The sequence below is a fragment of the Solanum stenotomum genome, chromosome 8, assembly GCF_019186545.1.
Source record: "Solanum stenotomum isolate F172 chromosome 8, ASM1918654v1, whole genome shotgun sequence".
NCBI lineage: Eukaryota > Viridiplantae > Streptophyta > Magnoliopsida > Solanales > Solanaceae > Solanum > Solanum stenotomum.
Window position 1 is genome coordinate 56,078,807 of NC_064289.1, and position 21,394 is coordinate 56,100,200.

Sequence of the window (21,394 nt, forward strand, 5' to 3'; positions counted from 1 at the left end):
CCACAACGAGCAAATAAGTATTTGACAATGAAATTTCGAAACTCAATTTGAAATTGAATTTCAAAATTTTCAAAGTATTTGAAAAACAATAAACAATTTGTATGCATCACCAAACACAACTCTCAGACAACAATAGTAACCACGTATCCAATAAACTTCTACTCTAACGTTTGAAAAAAAATAAAATATACGTAGACCTTATAGCTGAGTCGCAAAATAAAAAGCAAAAACTACTCCAACTTTCAAATATTAAAAAATAAAAATTACTTTCTTTAAATTTCATGATAAAATACGGCCAAACTAAAAAAAAGGGAAAATACTTGATATACCCTTCAATTTTATCATTTGAAGCTAATATACTCTCGCTATAAAAATAGCTTATATATACCCTTACAATTACCATTATACAAACGACTCATATATACCTCTATCGTTACAAAATGAGCCCATATATACCCTTTATTTAATGATATATGTGCGTTATTTGTATAATAATAAAAATATATATGAGTCACATTCATTAAATGACAAAATTGAGGGTATATCGTATCGTTTTTCCAAAAAAATAAAATAAAATTGGTCCTCCATTGAATTCCTTTCCATTTATGTTAAAGTTATTTTTTTCGGTCCCACTCTCATAAATAACAATATCTTGAGCTCTGAGAATTTGGAGAATATGGATCATCAGAAGCAAACTTCGCCGGAGGTGCCGATGGCGTCGACGAAATTTGACCGGCGGAGCTCTTCTTCTAGTTCCGGCGAAGTATCCGTCACCGTTAAGAAGGAAAATGACATTAATACTGCTGGTGCAGGTGCTGACGTAGACAGTAGAGAGGAGGCAGTTGGTGGTTCAGCTTCTAATGGCGTTACTAATTCTTCAGGTTTGTTTAATTTTGTAGATTTTAGTAGCCGAATCTATAAACAAGCAAGCGAACAAACAACTACTGTGCCTCAATCTCGAGCAAGTTGAGATATCGGGGATTATATGAATTGGATCTGTACTGTTTATGTTGCTCCATTTAAATTTATCGTAGTCTGATATTTATACTACTACTACTATATATTAGGATTGCCATTGTGGAAGCAATTTTGTAGCATTTTAGTTAACACAACAACAGTGCGTCAATTAGAAGCAAGTTGGGATCGGCTATATGAATTGGATCAGTACTTTCCATGTTGCTCCATTTAAGCTAATCGTAGTCTGATATTTATACTACTACTACTATATATTTTACGACTATCATTGTGGAGGCTATTTTGTAAGTAGCATTTTAGTAGCCAAAACTATAACAAGCAAACAGGCAGACAATTATGCCTCAATTTCAAACAAGTTAGGTTCAGCTACATGAATGGATCCGTACTATCCATGTTACTCCGTTTAAGCTTATTCCACTATGATATTATGTAAAAATAGAATTAACAAGCATTAGAAGTTATCTATATTATGTAGAGGTAAGGTCCGTGTACATTTTGCCCTCTTCAGATCCCACTTATGGGATTACACTGGGTATGTTGTTGTAGAGGTTATCTATATTTTCTACTGGCTAGCGGAATCTTTGCAAGTTTAAATTCTTTCTGTTCGTGATTGAGAATCAGTGGTGGATGTTATTATGTAGCAGTGCCCAGCGGTCTCTCTGAACTTCAATACATGTTACTCTCTACATCTGATTTGATATGATGCTTTTTACTAGAGAAGCATTTTAGAAAAGAAGTAAAGGAAAATCTTTTGATACATAAGCTAATGTATGCGAAGTACCAACATTGACCATACTAACAATACAACAATTTAACAAGGAATGGTAAGAGTTCGAGTGTTCGACATGCTCCTTTATCAGTCTCCTCTAATAAAGAATTCAGTGGTGTTCCAATAAGTCATGTTAGTAAGAGCAAAATAGTGATATCAAGATAAAAGATGTTTCCAAATTTATTTTGGACAAACTTAGAAGGAATGAAGATCACATAAAATGGGACGGAGGGTACTAATTTGGATATGCTTAGCTCTTGAACCTTTTTTTTTCTTGTCGCTTAAGTCAAAGGTTTGTGTCGCTTATATCTGTCAAAAGTTCTTTTTTTCCCCTTCTTGTAGACAAAGTAGATGAACATTTACAGGGGTAAGCTTTTTCTTGCCTAATCTTGTTCTTTCAATGTCTGATAGTCAATGAGAAGAGAGGATTTTTTAATTTGCAACAACACACCTTTTTCCCTTTTAAATTTGAAAAAAAAAAGAGAAGAAAAAACATCTCTTTGATCTGATAAATACAATGGAATTTCTTCAGATAGGAATCACCAACTATTACAATGCCAAATTCTAGTTCTACATTATGCATAACCACTAGAAATTTACTGTTCATGAGTCGTGCAACTGGAAATGCAGTTGATTAGTGTGACCTCTGAAGCTTTTTGAAACGGATCATCTGAAGCTGACTGCAAGCTTGCAATTTAATGTGCTAGGGACCCCTGGGATGGAACTTACAAGAGTAAAAACGTTGCCTTCAGAGAAGCCACAATCACCTTCAGATCATCTTAAGTTGGAAAGATCAAAAACTGAGAAACCAACACATAGTGGCGGATTTGCTCAAGAGGCAGCAAAAATTTTTGATGATAAAATTTCTGAACAGCAGAAGGTATAATGCATAATGATATCATCATGTCACATCAAGCTTATTTTTTTCTCCTTTATGATAAATCTACCATGCCATAATTTTTTTGCACTCTTATAAATCTCTATTTCTTTTCTCCGCAGTCCCATCTGTTGAACATAACTTGTATTTCTTTTCCATTGTTCCTTTATTTAAGCCTATTATTGTAACTTTCTATCCAAACAATCTGATTGCCAACTTCATCTGCTATCTAGAATCTGGGATGTTGCTTTTCGGCAAATACATTCCACTGTAGCGTTGTGATGACTCTTAAATATTGGCAGGAAAGATATGCATGTCCATCCTATATGGTTGCTTGCTACAAAGCAGGCATTTCTTGACTGCATATGGTGGACAATGTGGAGAGAGAGAGAGAGAGAGAGAGGATCTGGGATGATTTGAGGATAAGTTTAATTCCATTCAGAAAGTTAAATGGAATTGTATTATATCCTTTCTTTTTTGGTGTAAATAGGGATGTATAGATGAAGTTGAACAAAGAGTAGATCTTTAAGGCTCTTTGTAATACTTTCCTTTGGTTTTTGTAGTTCTCTTTTTGGGTTGCCAGCATGTTCTTAATGTTGAGGAATACAACATTACCAGTTTTTTTAGAAAAGATTGAGATTAAGAAACAAATAGACTTGATGATTGAGATCTGAATAATTAAAAATTAAGACCTCTATTTAGTGCAAACTATTGGGGCCTTGGAGGCCTAAAGAAAGAGGAGTGATCGTACAGTTACATTAATCTATACATACTAGCGCAATTTGACTCAAAAACATGTTTCCTGAAGAGGTCACTTAGAGGCCTAAATAGAAAAAGAGGTGTCGAATCGAACCTGATAATCCTTGGACTACAGGAGAACATGACTACTTATATTTCAGGACATAGCAAAAACTATGTTGCACGAACTAGACCAGTCGTTTGCTAATATTTGTCTATTGTCATAGCTTTCTATTATAAGTTAATTGTTTGGGTTTTCTCAAGTAATAAGTCCTGTTAGTGGAGCTCCCAAAAGAACAGGAAACAACCTGTAGTTAATAGGAGCTCTATTACCCTTTTTCAACCTCTTCACTTCAATTCAAGGTCAGACTCGCTACCTGTGTGTGATAATTTGTAGTGTGTGCGCACTTACCAATGAAAAAATCAAAGTGTGTACACTTAATAACGAATCAAGCAATTCTATACCAAAGATAACTTTTCTTAATTACATGTTTGTTGGTCAGCCAGGCTAAATCATGATTGATAGAAAATTAAATACACAGGGGTTGTTGCTGACTGGATAAAGGTATGCAGTCAAAGTCTATTGCTCCATGTTCATTAAAGCATGGCAGTTAGGGTTAATTTTCTTAGTCTCATAAGCATGATAGTTCTTGATAGACATCTAATTATATCTTAGAGCCAAAATGGAATATCTTCATTGTTATCTATCTTTTATGTTTATGGCCTCATTATATTGTTTTGTTTTTCTATCCTCTGTTGTTTGTGATTAATTTACTTGATTTTGTAATACCTTTTTTGTTTATCTTATCCAAAGGATGGACAAAAAATTCAGTTACCTGTGAGATGTGTGTTAACCACTTAAATGCTGCAGCTCAAATTGTTGAAGAGAATAGCTACTGTCAAAGATGATGGTACTGTGGAATTTGAAATCCCGGGTGATGTTGAAACCACCGAAGTGCTTGGAACTGGATCTGAAAGTGTACATACTGCAGTTGAGGATGAACCTCTTGATGCAACAGAACTTCAATATTTCCCACCTATGCAGATTGTAATACTTATTGTAGGAACACGTGGTGACGTGCAGCCCTTTACTGCAATTGGCAAGCGTCTGCAGGTACTTCGATATCATTTGGCAAACACATTGTAAATGTACAAGCTAAGGGTGTCTCTAGGTTGTCGATACGTATATAGGTGCCCTTTGCATTTCAATTTGGTGAGAATGGATTAGCAGATCTTTTTGACAGGTGTGTGTGTTTCTCTATGTATTAAGTTCTTCAATGGAAACATGGCCATGCCACATTTTCTTTTCCTGGTTTCCATCCTTTCATTTTGGCTGCAATGCTAATAATTATAAAGACGCAGCCTTCTGAATGCTAGATCTTGATACTCAACACCCTGCACCCTCTCAACCCTGTCCAAATCTTGTTTCATTGCTGCTGGTTGTCTGACCCAAACTTTGTTGTAGAAATTGGAATTGATTTGATAACTTCTCCTGAAAAAAGAACTTGTAGTGATTTGCCAATCCATGTCATAGTGGAAAGATTATGATGTGGTCTGTTAGTTTCTTGACAGAACTGTTGATGCAGGATTTTGGCCATCGAGTGAGGTTGGCGACCCATGCAAATTTCAAAGAGTTTGTCCTGAGTGCTGGATTGGAATTCTATCCTCTTGGGGGTGATCCAAAAATTTTGGCTGGATGTATGTTCCTTAGTTCCTGTTGTGCTGTAACTGATCTGGCAATCTATTTCGGGTCTTCTGTTTTGCTTGTCCTTTGTGTGATTGCTGTTCATTTGTCAATGGATATTTCCTATTTTTATAAAAAAATTGAACTAGGTTGTCAGATTAAGTAGGTTGCTCATCGTAATCTTTTTTCCACTGTGCTCAGCCTGAAATAAATGGAGGAGAACCAGCTTTTTCTTGGTTTACATGCTTATGGAGAACCTTGACATTAAATAATCACAAAGGAGAACTTAATGATAAGCATGCACTTCAACTTCTTATTATCTTTATAATTTAGATAAGCATCTTATTGCATTGCTTAGATGCACTTCATCTTTTTCTTTAACTTATTACAGATGTGTTCTGTGGAAGTTGTCACTTTATACACACTGCAGTAAACGACTGCATCAATCGCACATAGCTTTGCTTTGCCTGCAGATTTACTTTTTGTGATTTCACTGAGACATGAATTTGATGAATAGTATATGATATATCATCTTCTTACATATTATTTGTGAGATAAAATTCATACCTGCATTTGTGCTGGTCTATCTGGCAATGTATATCTGGTGTAGTTATCTGCTATGCTTGCAGTCATCAAATGTATAGTTTCGACCGCATGATGTCAATTTTCTTCTTCTTGCATCCACAGACATGGTAAAAAACAAAGGATTCTTACCTTCCGGACCTTCAGAAATCCCTGTTCAGAGAAATCAGATGAAGGAGATTATATACTCTCTACTTCCAGCCTGCAAAGAACCTGATATGGATACAGGAGTTCCCTTCAAAGCAGATGCAATTATTGCTAATCCCCCAGCATATGGTAAGATTAGTAGTTTATCTACATCTTCAATTCATTTCCTTGTTTATATACTGGCTTGCCCCTTCCCTTCCTATATTCGTCATAGTCAAACTCTCGTATATGCTGATTTTTTTATCAAGTTGTTTTAAGAGGCTGAATCAATAGGATTATAAGTAATAAGAAAGAATGGAAAGATTTTACTCCAGAAGGTTGATTAATATTTCAGGCACTGACTCAAAAGCACGTAGTAAGCTTCTTATCTTATTGGAATGGACAATAAAGTGAACAATGCTTGGACAATATAAATTATATTTGTGAGAAGACTCGAGTTTGAGAGAGAACTCAACTTGATTATTCCCACAAGCTATTGGGGTTTAAATAGCTAAGTATACATGTCCTAAAAGGGAAAGGAAATCAATTTCTAATCAATACAAATCAATATCAAATCAAGCTAGAGTAAATCTATGAGGAAATCAAGCTACCTACTGTATTTACATATGCTATAGAATATTCCTAGGATTCTAACATTCCCCCTCAAGCTGGTGCATACAAATTATATATACCAAGCTTGTTACATATATAACTTGTTTTGGGACCAGCTAGGGACTTGGTGAATATGTTTGCAAACTGATCACTTGACTGCAGGAATCTTGTGACTCTGTCTCCTGAAAGTACCTTTTCTCTAACAAAATGACAATCAATCTCTATGTGTTTGGTCCTCTCGTGAAATATTGGATTCGATGCAATGTGAAGTGTAGTTGATTATTGCACACAAGTTCCATTCCTTTAGTATCTCCAAATTTCAACTCTTTTAGTAGTTGCTTGATATGAGTTCACATGTTGCCACTGCCATAGCCCGATATTCTGCTTGTACACTAGATCTAGCAATCATATTTTGTTTCTTACTTTTCCAAGACACCAAATTTCCCCCAACTAGAACACAATATCCAGAAGTGGATCGTTTGTCAGAGGGTGACCGTGCCCAATCTGCGTCTGAATAGCCAACAATTTTCTCATGTCCTCCGTCTTCGTGAAGAAGTCCTTTCCCTGGAGCAGATTTTATGTATCGAAGAATGCAAATAACTGCATTCCAATGACTATTAGTTCGAGTCACGGTGAGATGATTAAACTTTCCTACCGGCCTTCTATATCTTCCTGGATCGCTAAGAGGCTCGCCCTGACCTGGTAGGAGCTTAACATATGAATCCATTGGAGAATCAATAGGCCTATGATCTATCATCCTTGTCTCTTCAAGAATATCAAGTGCATACTTCCTTTGTGAAATAGAAATTCCTAATTTGGATTGAGCAACCTCAATGCCCAAGAAGTACCTTAATCGACCAAGATCCTTGGTATGGAAGTGCTGGAAAAGGTGAGGTTTCAATTTGGTAATTCCCTCATCATCATTGCATGTGATAACTATGTCATCAACATACATTACCAAATACATGCACAAACCTGGTAGAAACATCTTCTGACGCTGCTCTAATTGTTTTACAACATTTGGAGTAGTGGGCATTGTTAGAATATGAATAGGTTTATACAATCCTATTAGAATAGGAATAGGTTTATACAATCCTATTAGAATAGGAATAGGTTTATACAATTCTATTAGAATAGGAATAGTGATAGAAATAGAAATAGGAATACAAAATAGTATCCTACTTGGTAAAGGATTGTATTCTAGGGTCTATAAATAGGGTCTCAATGTAATAATGTAGACACAACAACAATTTAATAATATTCTTTTCTTATATTTCTCACAGGCATTAACTCATTAAATTTCTCCATAACCGCCTGAACCTGTCCAAGATAAGTTGACATATCCAAGTCCTGCTTTTTAAGGTTAGTCAACCGAGAAATCACATTATAAAAGCGGGATATGTCATTTGTGTATAGCACACGAGCCTTTTCCCAAACTAAGAAGCAAGTTTGGAATGGTCGAAACAATGACATCAACTTTGCATCAATAGATTTCCATATCAAACTACACAATTGAGCATCAATCTTCTCCCATTCGCCCCTATCTTTTTTCAGGAATATCCTTGGCCTGTGTAACCAAGTGATCCTGAACACCTTGTCCCTTGCACCATAATTGAACAGAGGAGGACCAAGATAAATAGTTTGCACTACCTCTTCAAAGGTTCTGTGGTGATGCCATGGTTTGGGTTGGTGGAACTCACAAATTTAGTGCTAAACATATCGGATCCAAGAGACGTGAAAAACAGATCTATTAGTGTTCAATAAATAAAGTAAGTTCTGGGGAAAAACCTGAAGAGCAGATCTGGAAAACTGGAGAACTGCTTGCTGTCTTGCTGGAAAAAGTTGCTGAAAGAAAAAACTGCCAGAAAAGTGGCTGAAAAACACCATAAGCTGTGAGGATTCCGATTGTAATGGTGGTACTGGTATATGCACAATACCCCTGGAGAGTGTCAGAATCGCAGAACAGTGGAGGTTTTGCTGGAATTTTTTTTAATTGCAATTTTGTTCTCTTATTATTCTTGTTTTCTCACTAAAGGAAGCTCTGATACCATGCGAGAAGACAAGAGTTTGAGAGAGAACTCAACTTGATTATTCCCACAAGCTATTGGGGTTTAAGTAGCTAAGCATACATGTCCTAAAAAGGAAAGGAAATCAATACTAATCAATACAAATCAATATCAAAGCAAGCTAGAGTAAATTTAGGAGGAAATCAAGCTACCTACTATATTTACATATGCTATAGAATAGTCCTAGTATTCTAACAATATTATCCCATATACTAGGGAAAACTCTCTTTCTGTATATCAAGCCCTGTGGTGTACTCTTTTCTTTGCAGCATGTGGGAAAAACGTTTATAATATATCTCAATTTTTGCTCCGTCAATTTGGTGGAGAATAGATTCACTCGTATGCCATTTGGCAATCAGAGAGACTGTAATCACCGAAAAGAAACTGTTTCTGAGAATTTTATTAACTCGAACAGTTATTTGCATACAATGAAAAAAAAATGACTGCCATTTTGGAGATTTTGTTTAAATTCTTATGTTGGATTGGTGCTCATGAACTCAGCAGTTAAATGTATAAAAATAGTAGTCACATATTAGTCCAGCAAATATGTTCAGTTAACAATGTTGATGACTGACAAGTGTATAGTCAAGGTGTGTATTTCGCTTTAAACTTGGAAGATGCGTCTTATGTGCATATCTATCATTACTTCAGATATGTGAAATATCATCTTGATTTAGAGTTACGGCGAATAGTAGTTAATTTTGTTCATTGGTTTAGAAGCATTATTGTGGAGTGGTAAATACACATGATTGACCTGCTAGTTTTAGTTCTTGTGGTTAAAGGCATGGAGTTGGATCTGAAGGGTGGTTGTGTGCGGGTTACAGCTAATACAATTGAATCTTTAGTTGATATTCATGTTTGTGGCCATTGGGTTTGGCATATGAGGCAACAATATGACATGCTCCAATGTTATGTATGCTTGGCTTAGTTTTATTTCGTTCATAGAAGATCATTTCAACCTGTTGGGGGTTCCATTGCAAAGCTGTTTTACTGATCAAACATTTCCGATGTATATAAATGTTCATGTGATGAAAGAGTAGTAAGTTCTACTAACATTGAATTCCATCTCAGGGCATGTACATGTTGCAGAAGCATTGCAAATCCCAATTCATATATTTTTCACAATGCCTTGGACGTAAGTCTGCTTGGGTAATAGAGGCTTCAGAAGCTATTTAATTTTTCATTTTTATCCACTTAATTAAGATATCTTGCTGATAAGTAAGATCTTGGTCTTTACTTATCACTAAGTATCGTTTAATCTTTTTTATAGGCCAACTTCTGAATTTCCTCATCCTCTATCCCGTGTTAAGCAACCAGCTGGATATCGGGTAAGTTGGGTTTTGGCATCTGCCTTTTGTGTCTCGTGTGTACTGTTTCTTTGATGTTACAATGCAGTGCTGTTCTCTTTCTCTAACTCCCATTCCCATCTTTCCCACTTGAAAGAAAATGGTTGGTTTCTGTTCACGTTTGCTCTTTTATGAACTGTGCAGCTATCATATCAGATTGTTGACACCTTGATTTGGCTAGGAATACGTGACATGATAAATGATCTTAGAAAGAAAAAACTGAAACTACGACCAGTCACATACTTAAGTGGTTCACAAAGCTCTGAGTTGGATATCCCACATGCATATATTTGGAGTCCTCATCTTGTTCCTAAACCAAAAGGTATTCATTCTCCAGGTTTTCTATTAATCTGATATACAAGTCCTTTCTCTTCTCGATTTCTAACTTAGTTCTGAAGGTCTAATAGTTCATAGTTTAGATAATATATGGTAAATCCCTTTTCATAATCAGTTTCTCCTATGACCTGCCATGATTTCTTAATTAAAGTTATAACTCTAGCTTTATACCTGTCTGACTTTTGCAGATTGGGGACCTAAGATTGATGTGGTGGGATTTTGCTTCCTTGATCTTGCGACGGGCTATGAACCTCCAGAATCACTTGTTAACTGGCTTAAAGCTGGTCCAAAGCCCATATACATTGGGTTTGGTAGTCTTGTGAGTTTCCTGGAGCCGCGTTGCTTTCTTTATAATATTTTCTCTACCTATCCTCTTCTCCCCTTCCCTCAATCGAACAAAAATAAAAAGGAAAAACACAGAAAACAAGTTCTCTCCTCATGTAACCATCAGCCGCTTCCTTGGTTCAGCTGAGTAAGCTTTCGAAAAATGGGCTGTGGTGACTTCTTGTTGTTGTACCCTTGCAGTTGGACTCCGGTGATTAGACATATGTGTAATTTGAACTGTGTTCAACAATCTATTCTTTCACTTTAGACACTATTCTCCACATTAAGTGCATATAAAACACAAAAATTGCAGGCTCACCAGGAAAGGGTCTCCTATACCAACTACCTTTGAAGCATTTTGAAGATACAATTCAAATAATTCTACATATCCTTCATACTAATTCGTCCTACAAAATCAAATTTCTGTTTGATATCCTGACTTCAGATCCATCTTCAAATCTCAGCCTGTTCAAGATCCACAGGGAATGACTAACACAATTGTTAAAGCACTTGAAGTCACTAATCAAAGGGGAATCATTAATAAAGGATGGGGTGGCCTTGGAACCTGTAAGTTCCCTCCTGCATTTACTTTGTTCTGCTTATGAGATTAACCTGTTCATTTTTTCTATAGCACTTGTGGATTTGATTATTTGTAGATCATCTCTTTGAAAAGATATTCTCAGCTTATTTACCTGCTTTTCTTTGTGTGCCCAGTGGCGGAACCAAAAGATTTTGTGTATTTGCTCGACAATGTTCCCCATGATTGGCTTTTCTTACAGTGTGCCGCTGTGGTGAGTCTTTACTACCTTGATTTTTGTTTTTTTTATTCTTTAAGCTTAAGATATCCGTTACTCCATATGTCCCAATTTATATGACTCACTTTCCTTTTTAGTCAGTCCCAAAAAGAATGACATATTTCTATATTAATTAACAATTCAACTTTAAAATGCCTATTTTACACTTAATGAAATGATTTATAGCCACACAAATACCTATCACTTATTTTGGACGACAAGTTTCAAAAGTCTTTCTTTCTTTCGCAAATTCCGTGCCAAGTCAAACTAACTCATATAAAGTAGGACGGAGGGAGTACTATTTTCTTCTTCTTTAAGCTATTCGTAATAAAATAAAAGGTGGCTTAAGGAAACATAGCTGGAGACTAACAATCGATTTGAATCGGGACTTAGCAACTTGCCTGGGCTAGAGTCATAAGAGGCTGGAATCTGGATTAGGGGTGTGTATCGGTCGGGTCGGTTCGGTTCGGTTATAAGTATTATTGGTTCGGTTTATCGGTTTTCGGTTTTTAAATATGCTAAACCGATAACCAAACCAATAAGATATTTGTTATCGGTTTTCGGTTTATCGGTTTTAGGTCTTTAACGGTTCAGTTTTCGGTTTAACCAATAAGAAAATGCTTTCAAAACAAATATATGACTTATCCAATAATTTGACGCGATACGCATACATCGAAATAATCATTCCAAACGGGACAACAAGGACCAACTTGTTGTATTTTGGTCATCACAACAAAGACTTGGTTAATTTTCGATCACCATAATATATATAAAACGAGGTCCCCTTAATGCAATAAAGAGAATCAAATAAAACCAAATCATAGACAAAAGTCAAAACAGTAGCAAATGAGGCCATGCTTATGGTAACTAAATGAAGTTCTTACGTTATTTAAAAAAAAAAACACACACACACACAATTTAAATTCCTAACGTTAATCAAATTGCAGATATTTACAATCGTGCAAAAGCTAATATTAGTCAATTATAAACTAACTAAAGTAAATAAGTAATACTAAAAAGTAAAACCTAAAGGTTAAATAACTAAAAGTAGAGAGGAGAGTTAATTGTTAAGTAGTGTTAATTATTGCGTAGGGTTTTATATATTTAGTCTAATATACTACTAATTATATTAATATTTTTTTAAATATTATATATATATGTATAACTAAAAATTAAAATAGTAAATTATTATATTCTTAATGGGTTATCGGTTAACCCAATAACCCAATATTAAAAACCAATAACGAACCGATAACCCAATAATTTTTTTTTGTAAAACCATTAAATAACCGTTATCCCAATAACCCAATAACAATAAACCAATAACACTTTTTTCGGTTCGGTTTATCGGTCGGTTCGGTTTTTGCACACCCCTAATCTGGATCATAAGTTTGGGCTTGTGTATATGCTGGACTGTTTGGAAATGAAATGAGTGGAACATTTAGAGAGTTGAGAATCTTATTCATAAGATCAGGAGCTCTTTTTTTTAATTTTTTTTCCTCTCTTTTATCAATTTATGATTAATGAAAGATTTCCCTTAGTATTTCTTCCGAAGATTGTACTTCTCTTTCTTTGGCAGTGCATCATGCTTTCTTTAATATTGATTTCTTTAATAATGTCCAAATCCATTACTGGTGTATTTTGCTCATTAAAATAGATTGATTTTTCTTAGAACAACATAACATGATGAAATTAAAGGACCTATATACATGATACCAACTAGTTAAAGTTAAGGCTTAGTTATTGTTAAAACAGCAGTTTCTGGTCCAGTTAGAGATTGTTTGTCAATGTTGTAGAGATAAGTGTGAGATTCCGGAACTCTAGTTTTTTTTATAAAACCCTTAATTACCCTGATACTTTTCCTTTCAGGTGCACCACGGGGGTGCTGGAACAACTGCTGCTGGTCTTAAAGCTGCGGTAGTGTTTCAAACTTTGTATGTTCATTTCATTGCAAATGTCTTTTGGTTCTACTTTTAACCTATCACCTTTATTCGGTTGCAGTGTCCAACAACTATTGTCCCTTTCTTTGGTGATCAGCCATTTTGGGGGGAAAGGGTGCATGCCAGAGGTGTAGGCCCTCTACCCATAGAAGCTGATCAATTTACACTTGATAGGCTGGTCCACGCAATCAGATTCATGCTTAATCCAGAGGTACTTTACTGAAATCTTTAGCACATATCCTGTAGTGTAATCTGATAAACTTGTGTCGCTAAGTGCTTGCTTAAGTCCTTACAATAGTCTACGGTTGTTGGAGACATAATTAAGTAAATGAAAGTGTACTTTCCTAATAGCTTCAGATTTTTTATGAGATGGTCACATTTCAACGTGGTAACAAAGCTGGCAGAGATCTTTGGTTCTAGTCTCGCTGCCACCTATTATTAAAATGTTTTCCATTTGCTTGGCTCATTAAAAAGAATCAAGTCCGCAAGTAAGAAATTAGAAGTTTACTCTCTTTAGCGACTTAAGCTATTATATATGATATGGTCATGTGTCAACTTGGCTCTGAACAAGCAACTTTGGCTTTTGGTGAGATTATCATGTGTCAACTTGGCTCTGAAAACGTAATCCTCATATTTCATTAGTGGGCAATTTCGGATGTTTAAACCAATGAGCAAAAGCTCAAAAGGTTTCTGATATAAACTAGTGAGATGGTCACACACTTATTGAACTATTTCGGATGTTTAAATCACGAGCAAGCTCGATAATTGGCTTATTAACTAGTGAGATGGTGCGCAGGTAAAGGAGCGGGCGATTGAGCTAGCCAAAGCTATGGAGAACGAAGATGGGGTCACTGGAGCAGTAAAAGCCTTCTTTAAGCAGCTATCACGCACTAAAAGCGAGCCTCAGAAATCGCCTAAACCGACAAGTACCTATTCACTAAGACGCTGCTTTGGGTGTTCCTAGACCTGAGTGGTAAAGGATGTTCTCTGTGCCCTTGTATTTGTGCATTCTTAGCTAGTAACTATTGTATTCCCATTGTTGTAATTATGTATAATTTATATGTATTATCGGTGTTCTTATGCCAGAAAGAAATAATGACCTCTTCCATGACTACCCCAACTTGCTTGAGATTGAGACATTATTGTTGTAATCATCACTCTTCCATGAATTCACTTGTACTCCCATTGCTTCCCCCCAATTTTTGTATTTCATATGAGAAGATTCTGGGTTGTAATGACCATTTCAAAGTTTACTACAATTTTTCCTCATTCATGTATTATGATACGATATAGTTTACCAGTCAGCATATATATGCATGTCACGTGTTCGTACACACTTTTGTCATTTAACCATGATAAGTTAAATCATATTTTTCACTTCATTAAACCACTTAACGATGATAAGTTGAATCGATTTGGTGTAAACACCTGATGCAGATAATTATTTACGACAAATTGACATATTAAGTATCATTGTGCCAGTATTGTCATTGACTATGGTAAAGAGCAAGAACCATTAAACTGAAATAATGCAACTTTTCAGATCAAATTATGTGAGATATGCTAAACTCAGAAAATTTAAAATCAACTGTATAACATTACCTTACAAACCAGTACATTTAAGAATATAAAGGATTCCTTTTATGAAATGATTTGATGGCATACTACCTATTTTGAAAGAAGCCAGAGACGTTGATAGTTATCGCGATGAGATCCATTTCTGCATTTCTTACTTGTACTTCTCCATTATTCTCCTTGCTTCTTCTAGACTATCGTCAACAGAAGCAGTGCCTCCACCGCCTTTTGGACCATCGTCCTTGTTCAAGGCTATGAATCCAAAGTAAATGACTCCCATCATCGCCTGTGGATTAACGAGGAACTTTTTTTAGTCGTCAATGTACAAAAGGTTTTTATCAGATTCTATCAGCTTAAGCCTTTTCCCAGCTGAATATATGGCCTTTTGAGCCAAAACTCTATCGGAAACAACTTCTCTATCCTACAAAGGTAGGGGTAAGGTCTGCGACTCTACGTACATCCTACCCTCCCCAGAACCCCATTTGTGGTATTACACTGGGTATCTTCTTGTTGTCAATGAACAAAAGTTAGTTTGAATATCTCTTTTGAAAAGCTAAGAAGGGAAACAATGAACAATGTCGAAAAGCAGGCATGGAGCATTGACTAACTTCTGAATGTTCCAACCACATTAGAGAAGGATCGAATTGAGGTTTAAGGGCTTTATCGTTTTACCAAGGAACTGTGTACTAACCAATATCAGAATTTTTTTATATATTTTTTATCTTGTTGATCCCCAAGGGCGAGTAATGCAGGTTTGAAACTCGGTGGATAATGTCCCCTCCCCAACACTTCTAATACCAGAAGTTTTAATTGCTGCAACTAGTAACGGAACCAAGATTTTCACTAAGGAAATTCAAAATATAAAGAAGTGTAAAACATCTACTATATATGGTGTAATTTATTAACGAAGGGAATTTAGATGAACCCCTTTCTAATACCCTAGCTCCACCCATGGCTGCAACAATGATAAATTTCACCAAAAAAGTGACTTGTGATTCCAAATTAGTAGCTGCATTTTCCAATCTATGCAGCAATGAAGGGCTGGAAACGTACCAACGCAAAGAAAACTGTCGACAGGAATGACTTGAGTGCAAAGAGAGCAAAGGCCGCTCCAACTACTGTCACACAAATCCTGGCTATTGGTCTTGGGATGGCATCCTAACATCATCAACAACAACACCACCTCAGTACCAAACAAGTTGGGGATGACATCTAACATAAAAAAAAATGAGTTTATGCAATTCCGTAAATGGATTGACATGTTCTTGTCTCATCATTACGACTTACAGGTACCATGTTGGTTCCAGCTTCAACTCCATCCTTTCCAACTCTCCATGCAGTTTGAAGAACTATTGAAATTTCAGCACACATTGGATTAATCATTAGACTACATGTCAATAAAAAAAGCAAAGAAAAATGTACTGTTCTATACAGAGCTAACTAAAATATGTTCTTTTTCCTAACTAAAACTTTCTATATTTCTCTCCCAAAACAGGACGTAAAAGGATGCAAATAGTATTTTGTTCTTTACGTCCAAATGTGTGGGGAAAAAAGCCCTCTTTTATGGAGTACTAACTTCCAATACAATTGCCCACAAAGACCCTGTGCATTGGCACTACCTAAGGATAAGAATTGAAGTACGAAAAAATATGTAGAAGTTCTTTCTCCAGTTTGAAGTTTGTCCCTCCTGAAGCATAAGAAGTACGTGTCTAAATGCAGAAAGCAGCAGCAACCATTATGGCCAAATTGCTTCTGAATACATTGATGATTTTTAACGCACAAGTACGAACAACTCTATACAACTAATGTGATAGCATCCATAAGCAAAGTAAAAAACTTCCTCCAATACCACTGAGAAATACTGAACAAAAAGGTTGATACGCCCAGTGTTGTCAAAGGCACGCTAAGCGAGACTCAAAACATGTTGAGCACTTCACCTCACTTAATGTGTGCTTCAGTGTCGTCATCAAGGCTCTAAGACATACAAACCTTGCCAAGGAGCATTTCTTGAAGAGGCGACACTAAAACAATTAATATTTCACTTTATTGTTTTTTTTTTCAATTTCTTTATCCATATATTGTTATTCATGCTTATAATTATTAGTCTTGGTCTAAACATATATATTTATATTCTTCCTCCATTTGCGCCTTTTTCCATTAAAGTTCACGTTTTATTTCCACTTTGTGCTTAAAGCTCCGACGGATTTAGAGCTTTTTGCACTTTTTGCTTTTGATAACACTAGACACGCCTAGTGGTTTCAAAACCGATTCAACTCCTTCCTAGTTCTTACTAGTACTATCACATGATCCTCAAGTTGATAACTTAATAATCCAGCATGGTCTTTTAATACAAACAAGGTGTTCTCTACAAGTAGGTGCTATCACTATTGAGTAAATATATTTTTCCTAACTACTTCTCAAGCAATTTTAGCGAAGATTCAGATAAGTTTTCCAAGTTTTAAAGCTAAGCACCCGTTATGGATGGCACTTCCCAAGCATTTTTAAACGTTTAGTTATGTGATTATAGTACTTTTTGTTCAAGTATGCACATTTTACTTCAAAATTTTCTATGAATTAGTGTTCTAACGCACACTAAAATTAGGTGTGTTACCGACCCTTCGTCCTCTAATTCAAAACCCCAACCATTTCTATTTCTTTTCCACTAGTAAGGAGTACATGATACTGCATATAAAATCTAAAAGTCATATTTAGTCGAGGTACGTGCAAGTTGATCAAGATAGATTATTAAAATCTGCATACCTCTGAGCCGAGGGTATATTGGAAACAACCTTTGTACCTCTGACGTAAAGATAAGGTCTGTCTGCACTCTACCCTCTCTAAACCACTTTGTGTAACTACACTTATTTTTTTTTGATTTCCCACCTGGTGTCCAGATCTCACATTGGAGTTTCGACTAAATCCAGGGGGTGGCGCTCCCAACAATATTTTCTCCATACCCAGGGGTCGAACCCGAGATCTCTGGTTAAGGATGAAACACTCCCACCAGTGCACTGTCCATGTTGGTTTGTGTAACTACACTTATTATGTTGTTATTGTAGCTTTCCAAAATCGCCAAACGCTAGCTAAAGAATACTCTAATGAGCTCTGAATAAAGAAAATAAACAGTTCATATAGTCAAAATTCTTCATAATTTTTTCTATACAACATAATTTAAAGATTGTACCTTTGAAGAAATTGGATTGAGCTGCAAAAATTAAGGGTGTTTCTTGAGACTTGAATTGTCTAGCAGACAAAGATGTTTGCTTTTTCAACTTTAAAAGGGAATTTGAAGAAAGAAATGACTGATCTATTCTGTAACATTTTGGGGATTGTACTGAAAGAAAGGCAACTGTGGAAGCCATATATATATATACAAAAATTTATACTATGAATTTTATGAGCAGAAATCAGATATATTGTACTGACATTTTTTGTGAGGCTACAAAAATTGATTCTTGAAATTGAATTTTACAGAATTAATAAGATTGAAAGAGATGGAAAGGAGACATGGGTTTTTTCGGGTCGGGTCGGAGGAGTCCATTTTGGCTAAAAGCCCATTACGGATGGGTTATAGGCCCAGTTTTATGGAAGGGCCCGTTTTCAAAAATCATGGATAAAGATTTTTTTTTTGGGGCTTTGTTGGGGCCTATTCTTCTTTGTGAAAAATGAGAACTTTTATAAATAGAGAAAAATTTCGGAAATAGAAAAAATAATGAACATAATAAGGCTCTATAGCTATAGTTCATTTTGTTATGGAGGTTGCGGTTTGTATATTTTGCTTGCTCGTTTGTATATTCCGTTTGCGAAAAAGGTAAGTCTATACAAATGGAGGTTGCGGTTTGTGTATTTCTCTTGCCCGTTTGTATATTTTGCTTGCGAATATGCAAACAAGGTAAGTATATATAATCTCTGTATTTATACATTTAGGAATTCTTCAGAACTCTGTTTGTATATTTCACTTGCCAATATACAAATATGGTAATTTATTATGATTTATTCATAAATCGTATACAAATAGGTAGGGTAAGCATATACAAAATTATGAATGTATACAATTAGGAAACCGAATAGCAGAATTTTGCGAAAATTGTATTCATGGACTAAAAATAATTGAAACTATATGTTTGCCATTTCACATAATTTTCCCTTATAAATAGCTATGCCCCTAAGAACAAGTTATGACCATATTATTGAGCTTTCAAAACATAGCAATAATGTGCATAATTCGTAAATGTACTCTCTAAACTTGGTTTTACGGATATTTATGCACTCCAGCTTTGGATGTGCACTAGTAGACACTTGAACTTATATTAAGTTGAACAAGTTGACACACACATCCTACGTGATTTAATACACGAAGAACACTCACATAGAAAGCGAATTGCCACGTAAAACGCTACATAGGACATGAATTTCCATTGCGTATCTTCATGCATCCAATGAATATTTGCTTAAACTTGTATGTGATATACATGTGTAAATAAGTTCAAATCACCTCCAATATTCCTCAAATTTTTAACTTGGGGTTTTTAAGCATCAATTTGATATAATAGCTTAAAAAATAAAACCATTATTACATATTATATTATAATATATATATATATAACTTAAATTCATCAATGTTCAAAATGAAAGAAATGAATGCTAACTTCACAACCACCAGCAAATTGATATATTACCAAATGGGTTTCACATGGCTCCCTCAGTCCTTAGATCCATTTGCTTGCCAAAAATCAAGAATCAAAAGTATATTTTCGATAGAATTTTTTTATTTTTACGTATAAGAAATTTGAAAAAATTATTTTTCTTCTATTTATTTTATAAGTGGTCAAGAAATCTTAATTTCCCGTCCCGTGCAAACAGGGCGGAGTTAAATGATCAAAGAGGTTCAATTGCATTTCCTAAATCGAAATATTATATTGTGAAACAAAGAAAAAATTATTATTTTTGCATATAGTCATTTAATTTATTATAAGTTGATCACCTTGGTAAATTAAATGCATTGTTTTGGCCCATACTTCCCAGCTATGCTTGTTAGTAAATGAATTAAAGCTAGCAGAGATTTCCTAAAAAAAAATATTAGTGGTAGTAATATTTGGATTGTATTTGATACGACGAAAGTCATTTTTAAAACATATTTTTTGAAAGATATTTTCATAAAATAATTTTTTTGGTATTTGATTGAACAGTAAAAAATTTTCTAATTTTTTTATTTAAACAAAAATAATATATAGTATTAGGAAGGAGAGCATGATTGCATGAAGCAACGATAAAGTTATCTTTATACGCTCCTTATTTCAACTGAGTAATATTGGAATCAACCACTGATGATGCTCAGGGTCGGCTACCTACATTAACCCCTTTAGATGTGATCCTTCTTTGAATCCTACATAAATATGAAATGCTTCATGCATCATATTATTTTTTTCGTCGATAGTATTTTGATGGAATATTTTAATATCATAGATTGATAATAATGTAAGTGTTGGTTAGAGTAATGTTATGACCTTATAAGAATTTGGGATAGTTGTGAAAGAAAATGACTTACTTATTTTCAAATTAGAAGTACTTTTTTTGTTCAAAGAATGACCATTTAAAAAAAAGACCCATGCATGATATTATTATATATTGCATTGAATCCCATTTAATGTTTGCATCCCTTCTCCACCAACATACCAATACATTTTTACCTATAAAAGGATACTCAAGGAATACACTTAGGTACCAAAATAGGAAAAGGCAAAAGATATTAAGGGTGACAAAAAAGTATATTAAAGAGATGGCTAATAAGTTGTCAATGGTTTTTATTTTTCTTGGTTTATTAGCAATTGTTTGTACCACAAGAGCTAGAGAAGTGCCAAGTGAGAAAGGACTTGTTGATCAAAAGAATTTTGTGGGGTTTGGTGGTGTTGGAGGATTTAGTGGTGTTGGGGGTGGGGTAGGTGGTGTTGGTGGACTTGGTGGGGTAGGAGGTCTTGGTGGGGCAGGGGGTGGTGGTGGACTTGGTGGATTAGGTGGTTTGGGTGGTGGTGGTGGTGGACTTGGTGGATTAGGTGGTTTGGGGGGTGGTGATGGTGGACTTGGTGGATTAGGTGGGTTGGGTGGTGGTGGACTTGGGGGACTAGGTGGGTTGGGTGGTGGTGTTGGGGGACTGGGTGGGTTGGGTGGTGGTGGTGGTGGACTTGGTGGAGGAGGGGGGTCGGGTGGAGGTTGTGGACCTTGTAGTGGTGCAAGTCTTCCAAAGCCATGAGACCATGAGAAGAATATTTCATGAGTTCATTTTATAATTTGAAGTTATATTTTTCATGCAAGTTTGGGTATTAAAGTTCATTAAGAAAGTAATTTTTTTTATTTTTTTTTGTAATTTTGGTTTGAGTTTGTGTGAACTTTTTGCAATGTATTGACATATTTTCCAATTATTCCTAGTGTTGAATGTTGTGTTATTTATTATTACACGGTATTAGTTTAATAAAAGATTTACCTTTCACACGCCGTTAACACTTTATTCTTTTCTTGTATTTTAATATTGATCGATTCAACTAAAATGATTTACCTACTTGTTTTTATTCATCATTTTATCTCAACTAAAATTAGAATGAGGTATAAAAATGATATTTTTATTCATCATTTTATCTCAACTAAAATTAGAA

The 21,394-nt window shown here is 35.2% G+C and overlaps 3 protein-coding genes across 4 annotated transcripts; 2 read left to right on the forward strand and 1 right to left on the reverse strand.

Moving 5' to 3' along the window:
• The first annotated feature begins 606 nt into the window (after positions 1-606).
• LOC125875111 (sterol 3-beta-glucosyltransferase UGT80A2-like) lies at positions 607-14,428 on the forward strand. Of its 2 annotated transcripts, XM_049556191.1 has the most exons (14): positions 607-881; positions 2,452-2,624; positions 4,231-4,473; positions 4,946-5,057; positions 5,731-5,901; positions 9,501-9,564; positions 9,700-9,757; positions 9,920-10,097; positions 10,300-10,430; positions 10,900-11,002; positions 11,150-11,226; positions 13,099-13,146; positions 13,231-13,380; positions 13,966-14,428. In XM_049556191.1, exons 1-14 carry the CDS (start codon positions 677-679, stop codon positions 14,131-14,133), a joined length of 1,881 nt encoding a protein of 626 aa, XP_049412148.1. In that variant the 5' UTR covers positions 607-676; the 3' UTR covers positions 14,134-14,428. The 2 variants fall into 2 exon arrangements, with proteins under 2 accessions (XP_049412148.1, XP_049412149.1); XM_049556192.1 differs by lacking the exon at positions 607-881 and having other exon boundaries at positions 4,174-4,473.
• A 257-nt stretch (positions 14,429-14,685) lies between these two features.
• Positions 14,686-18,184, reverse strand: LOC125875114 (uncharacterized). Its single transcript, XM_049556199.1, has 4 exons — positions 17,929-18,184; positions 16,032-16,093; positions 15,798-15,902; positions 14,686-15,030 (listed from the first exon to the last, which is right to left on the reverse strand). Exons 1-4 carry the CDS (start codon positions 18,104-18,106, stop codon positions 14,899-14,901), a joined length of 477 nt encoding a protein of 158 aa, XP_049412156.1. The 5' UTR covers positions 18,107-18,184; the 3' UTR covers positions 14,686-14,898.
• Positions 18,185-20,434: 2,250 nt separating this feature from the next.
• On the forward strand, positions 20,435-21,234 carry LOC125875115 (glycine-rich protein 23-like). Its single transcript, XM_049556200.1, has one exon. The coding sequence runs from the start codon at positions 20,524-20,526 to the stop codon at positions 20,992-20,994; it is 471 nt and encodes a 156-aa protein (XP_049412157.1). The 5' UTR covers positions 20,435-20,523; the 3' UTR covers positions 20,995-21,234.
• The last annotated feature ends 160 nt before the right edge of the window (positions 21,235-21,394 follow it).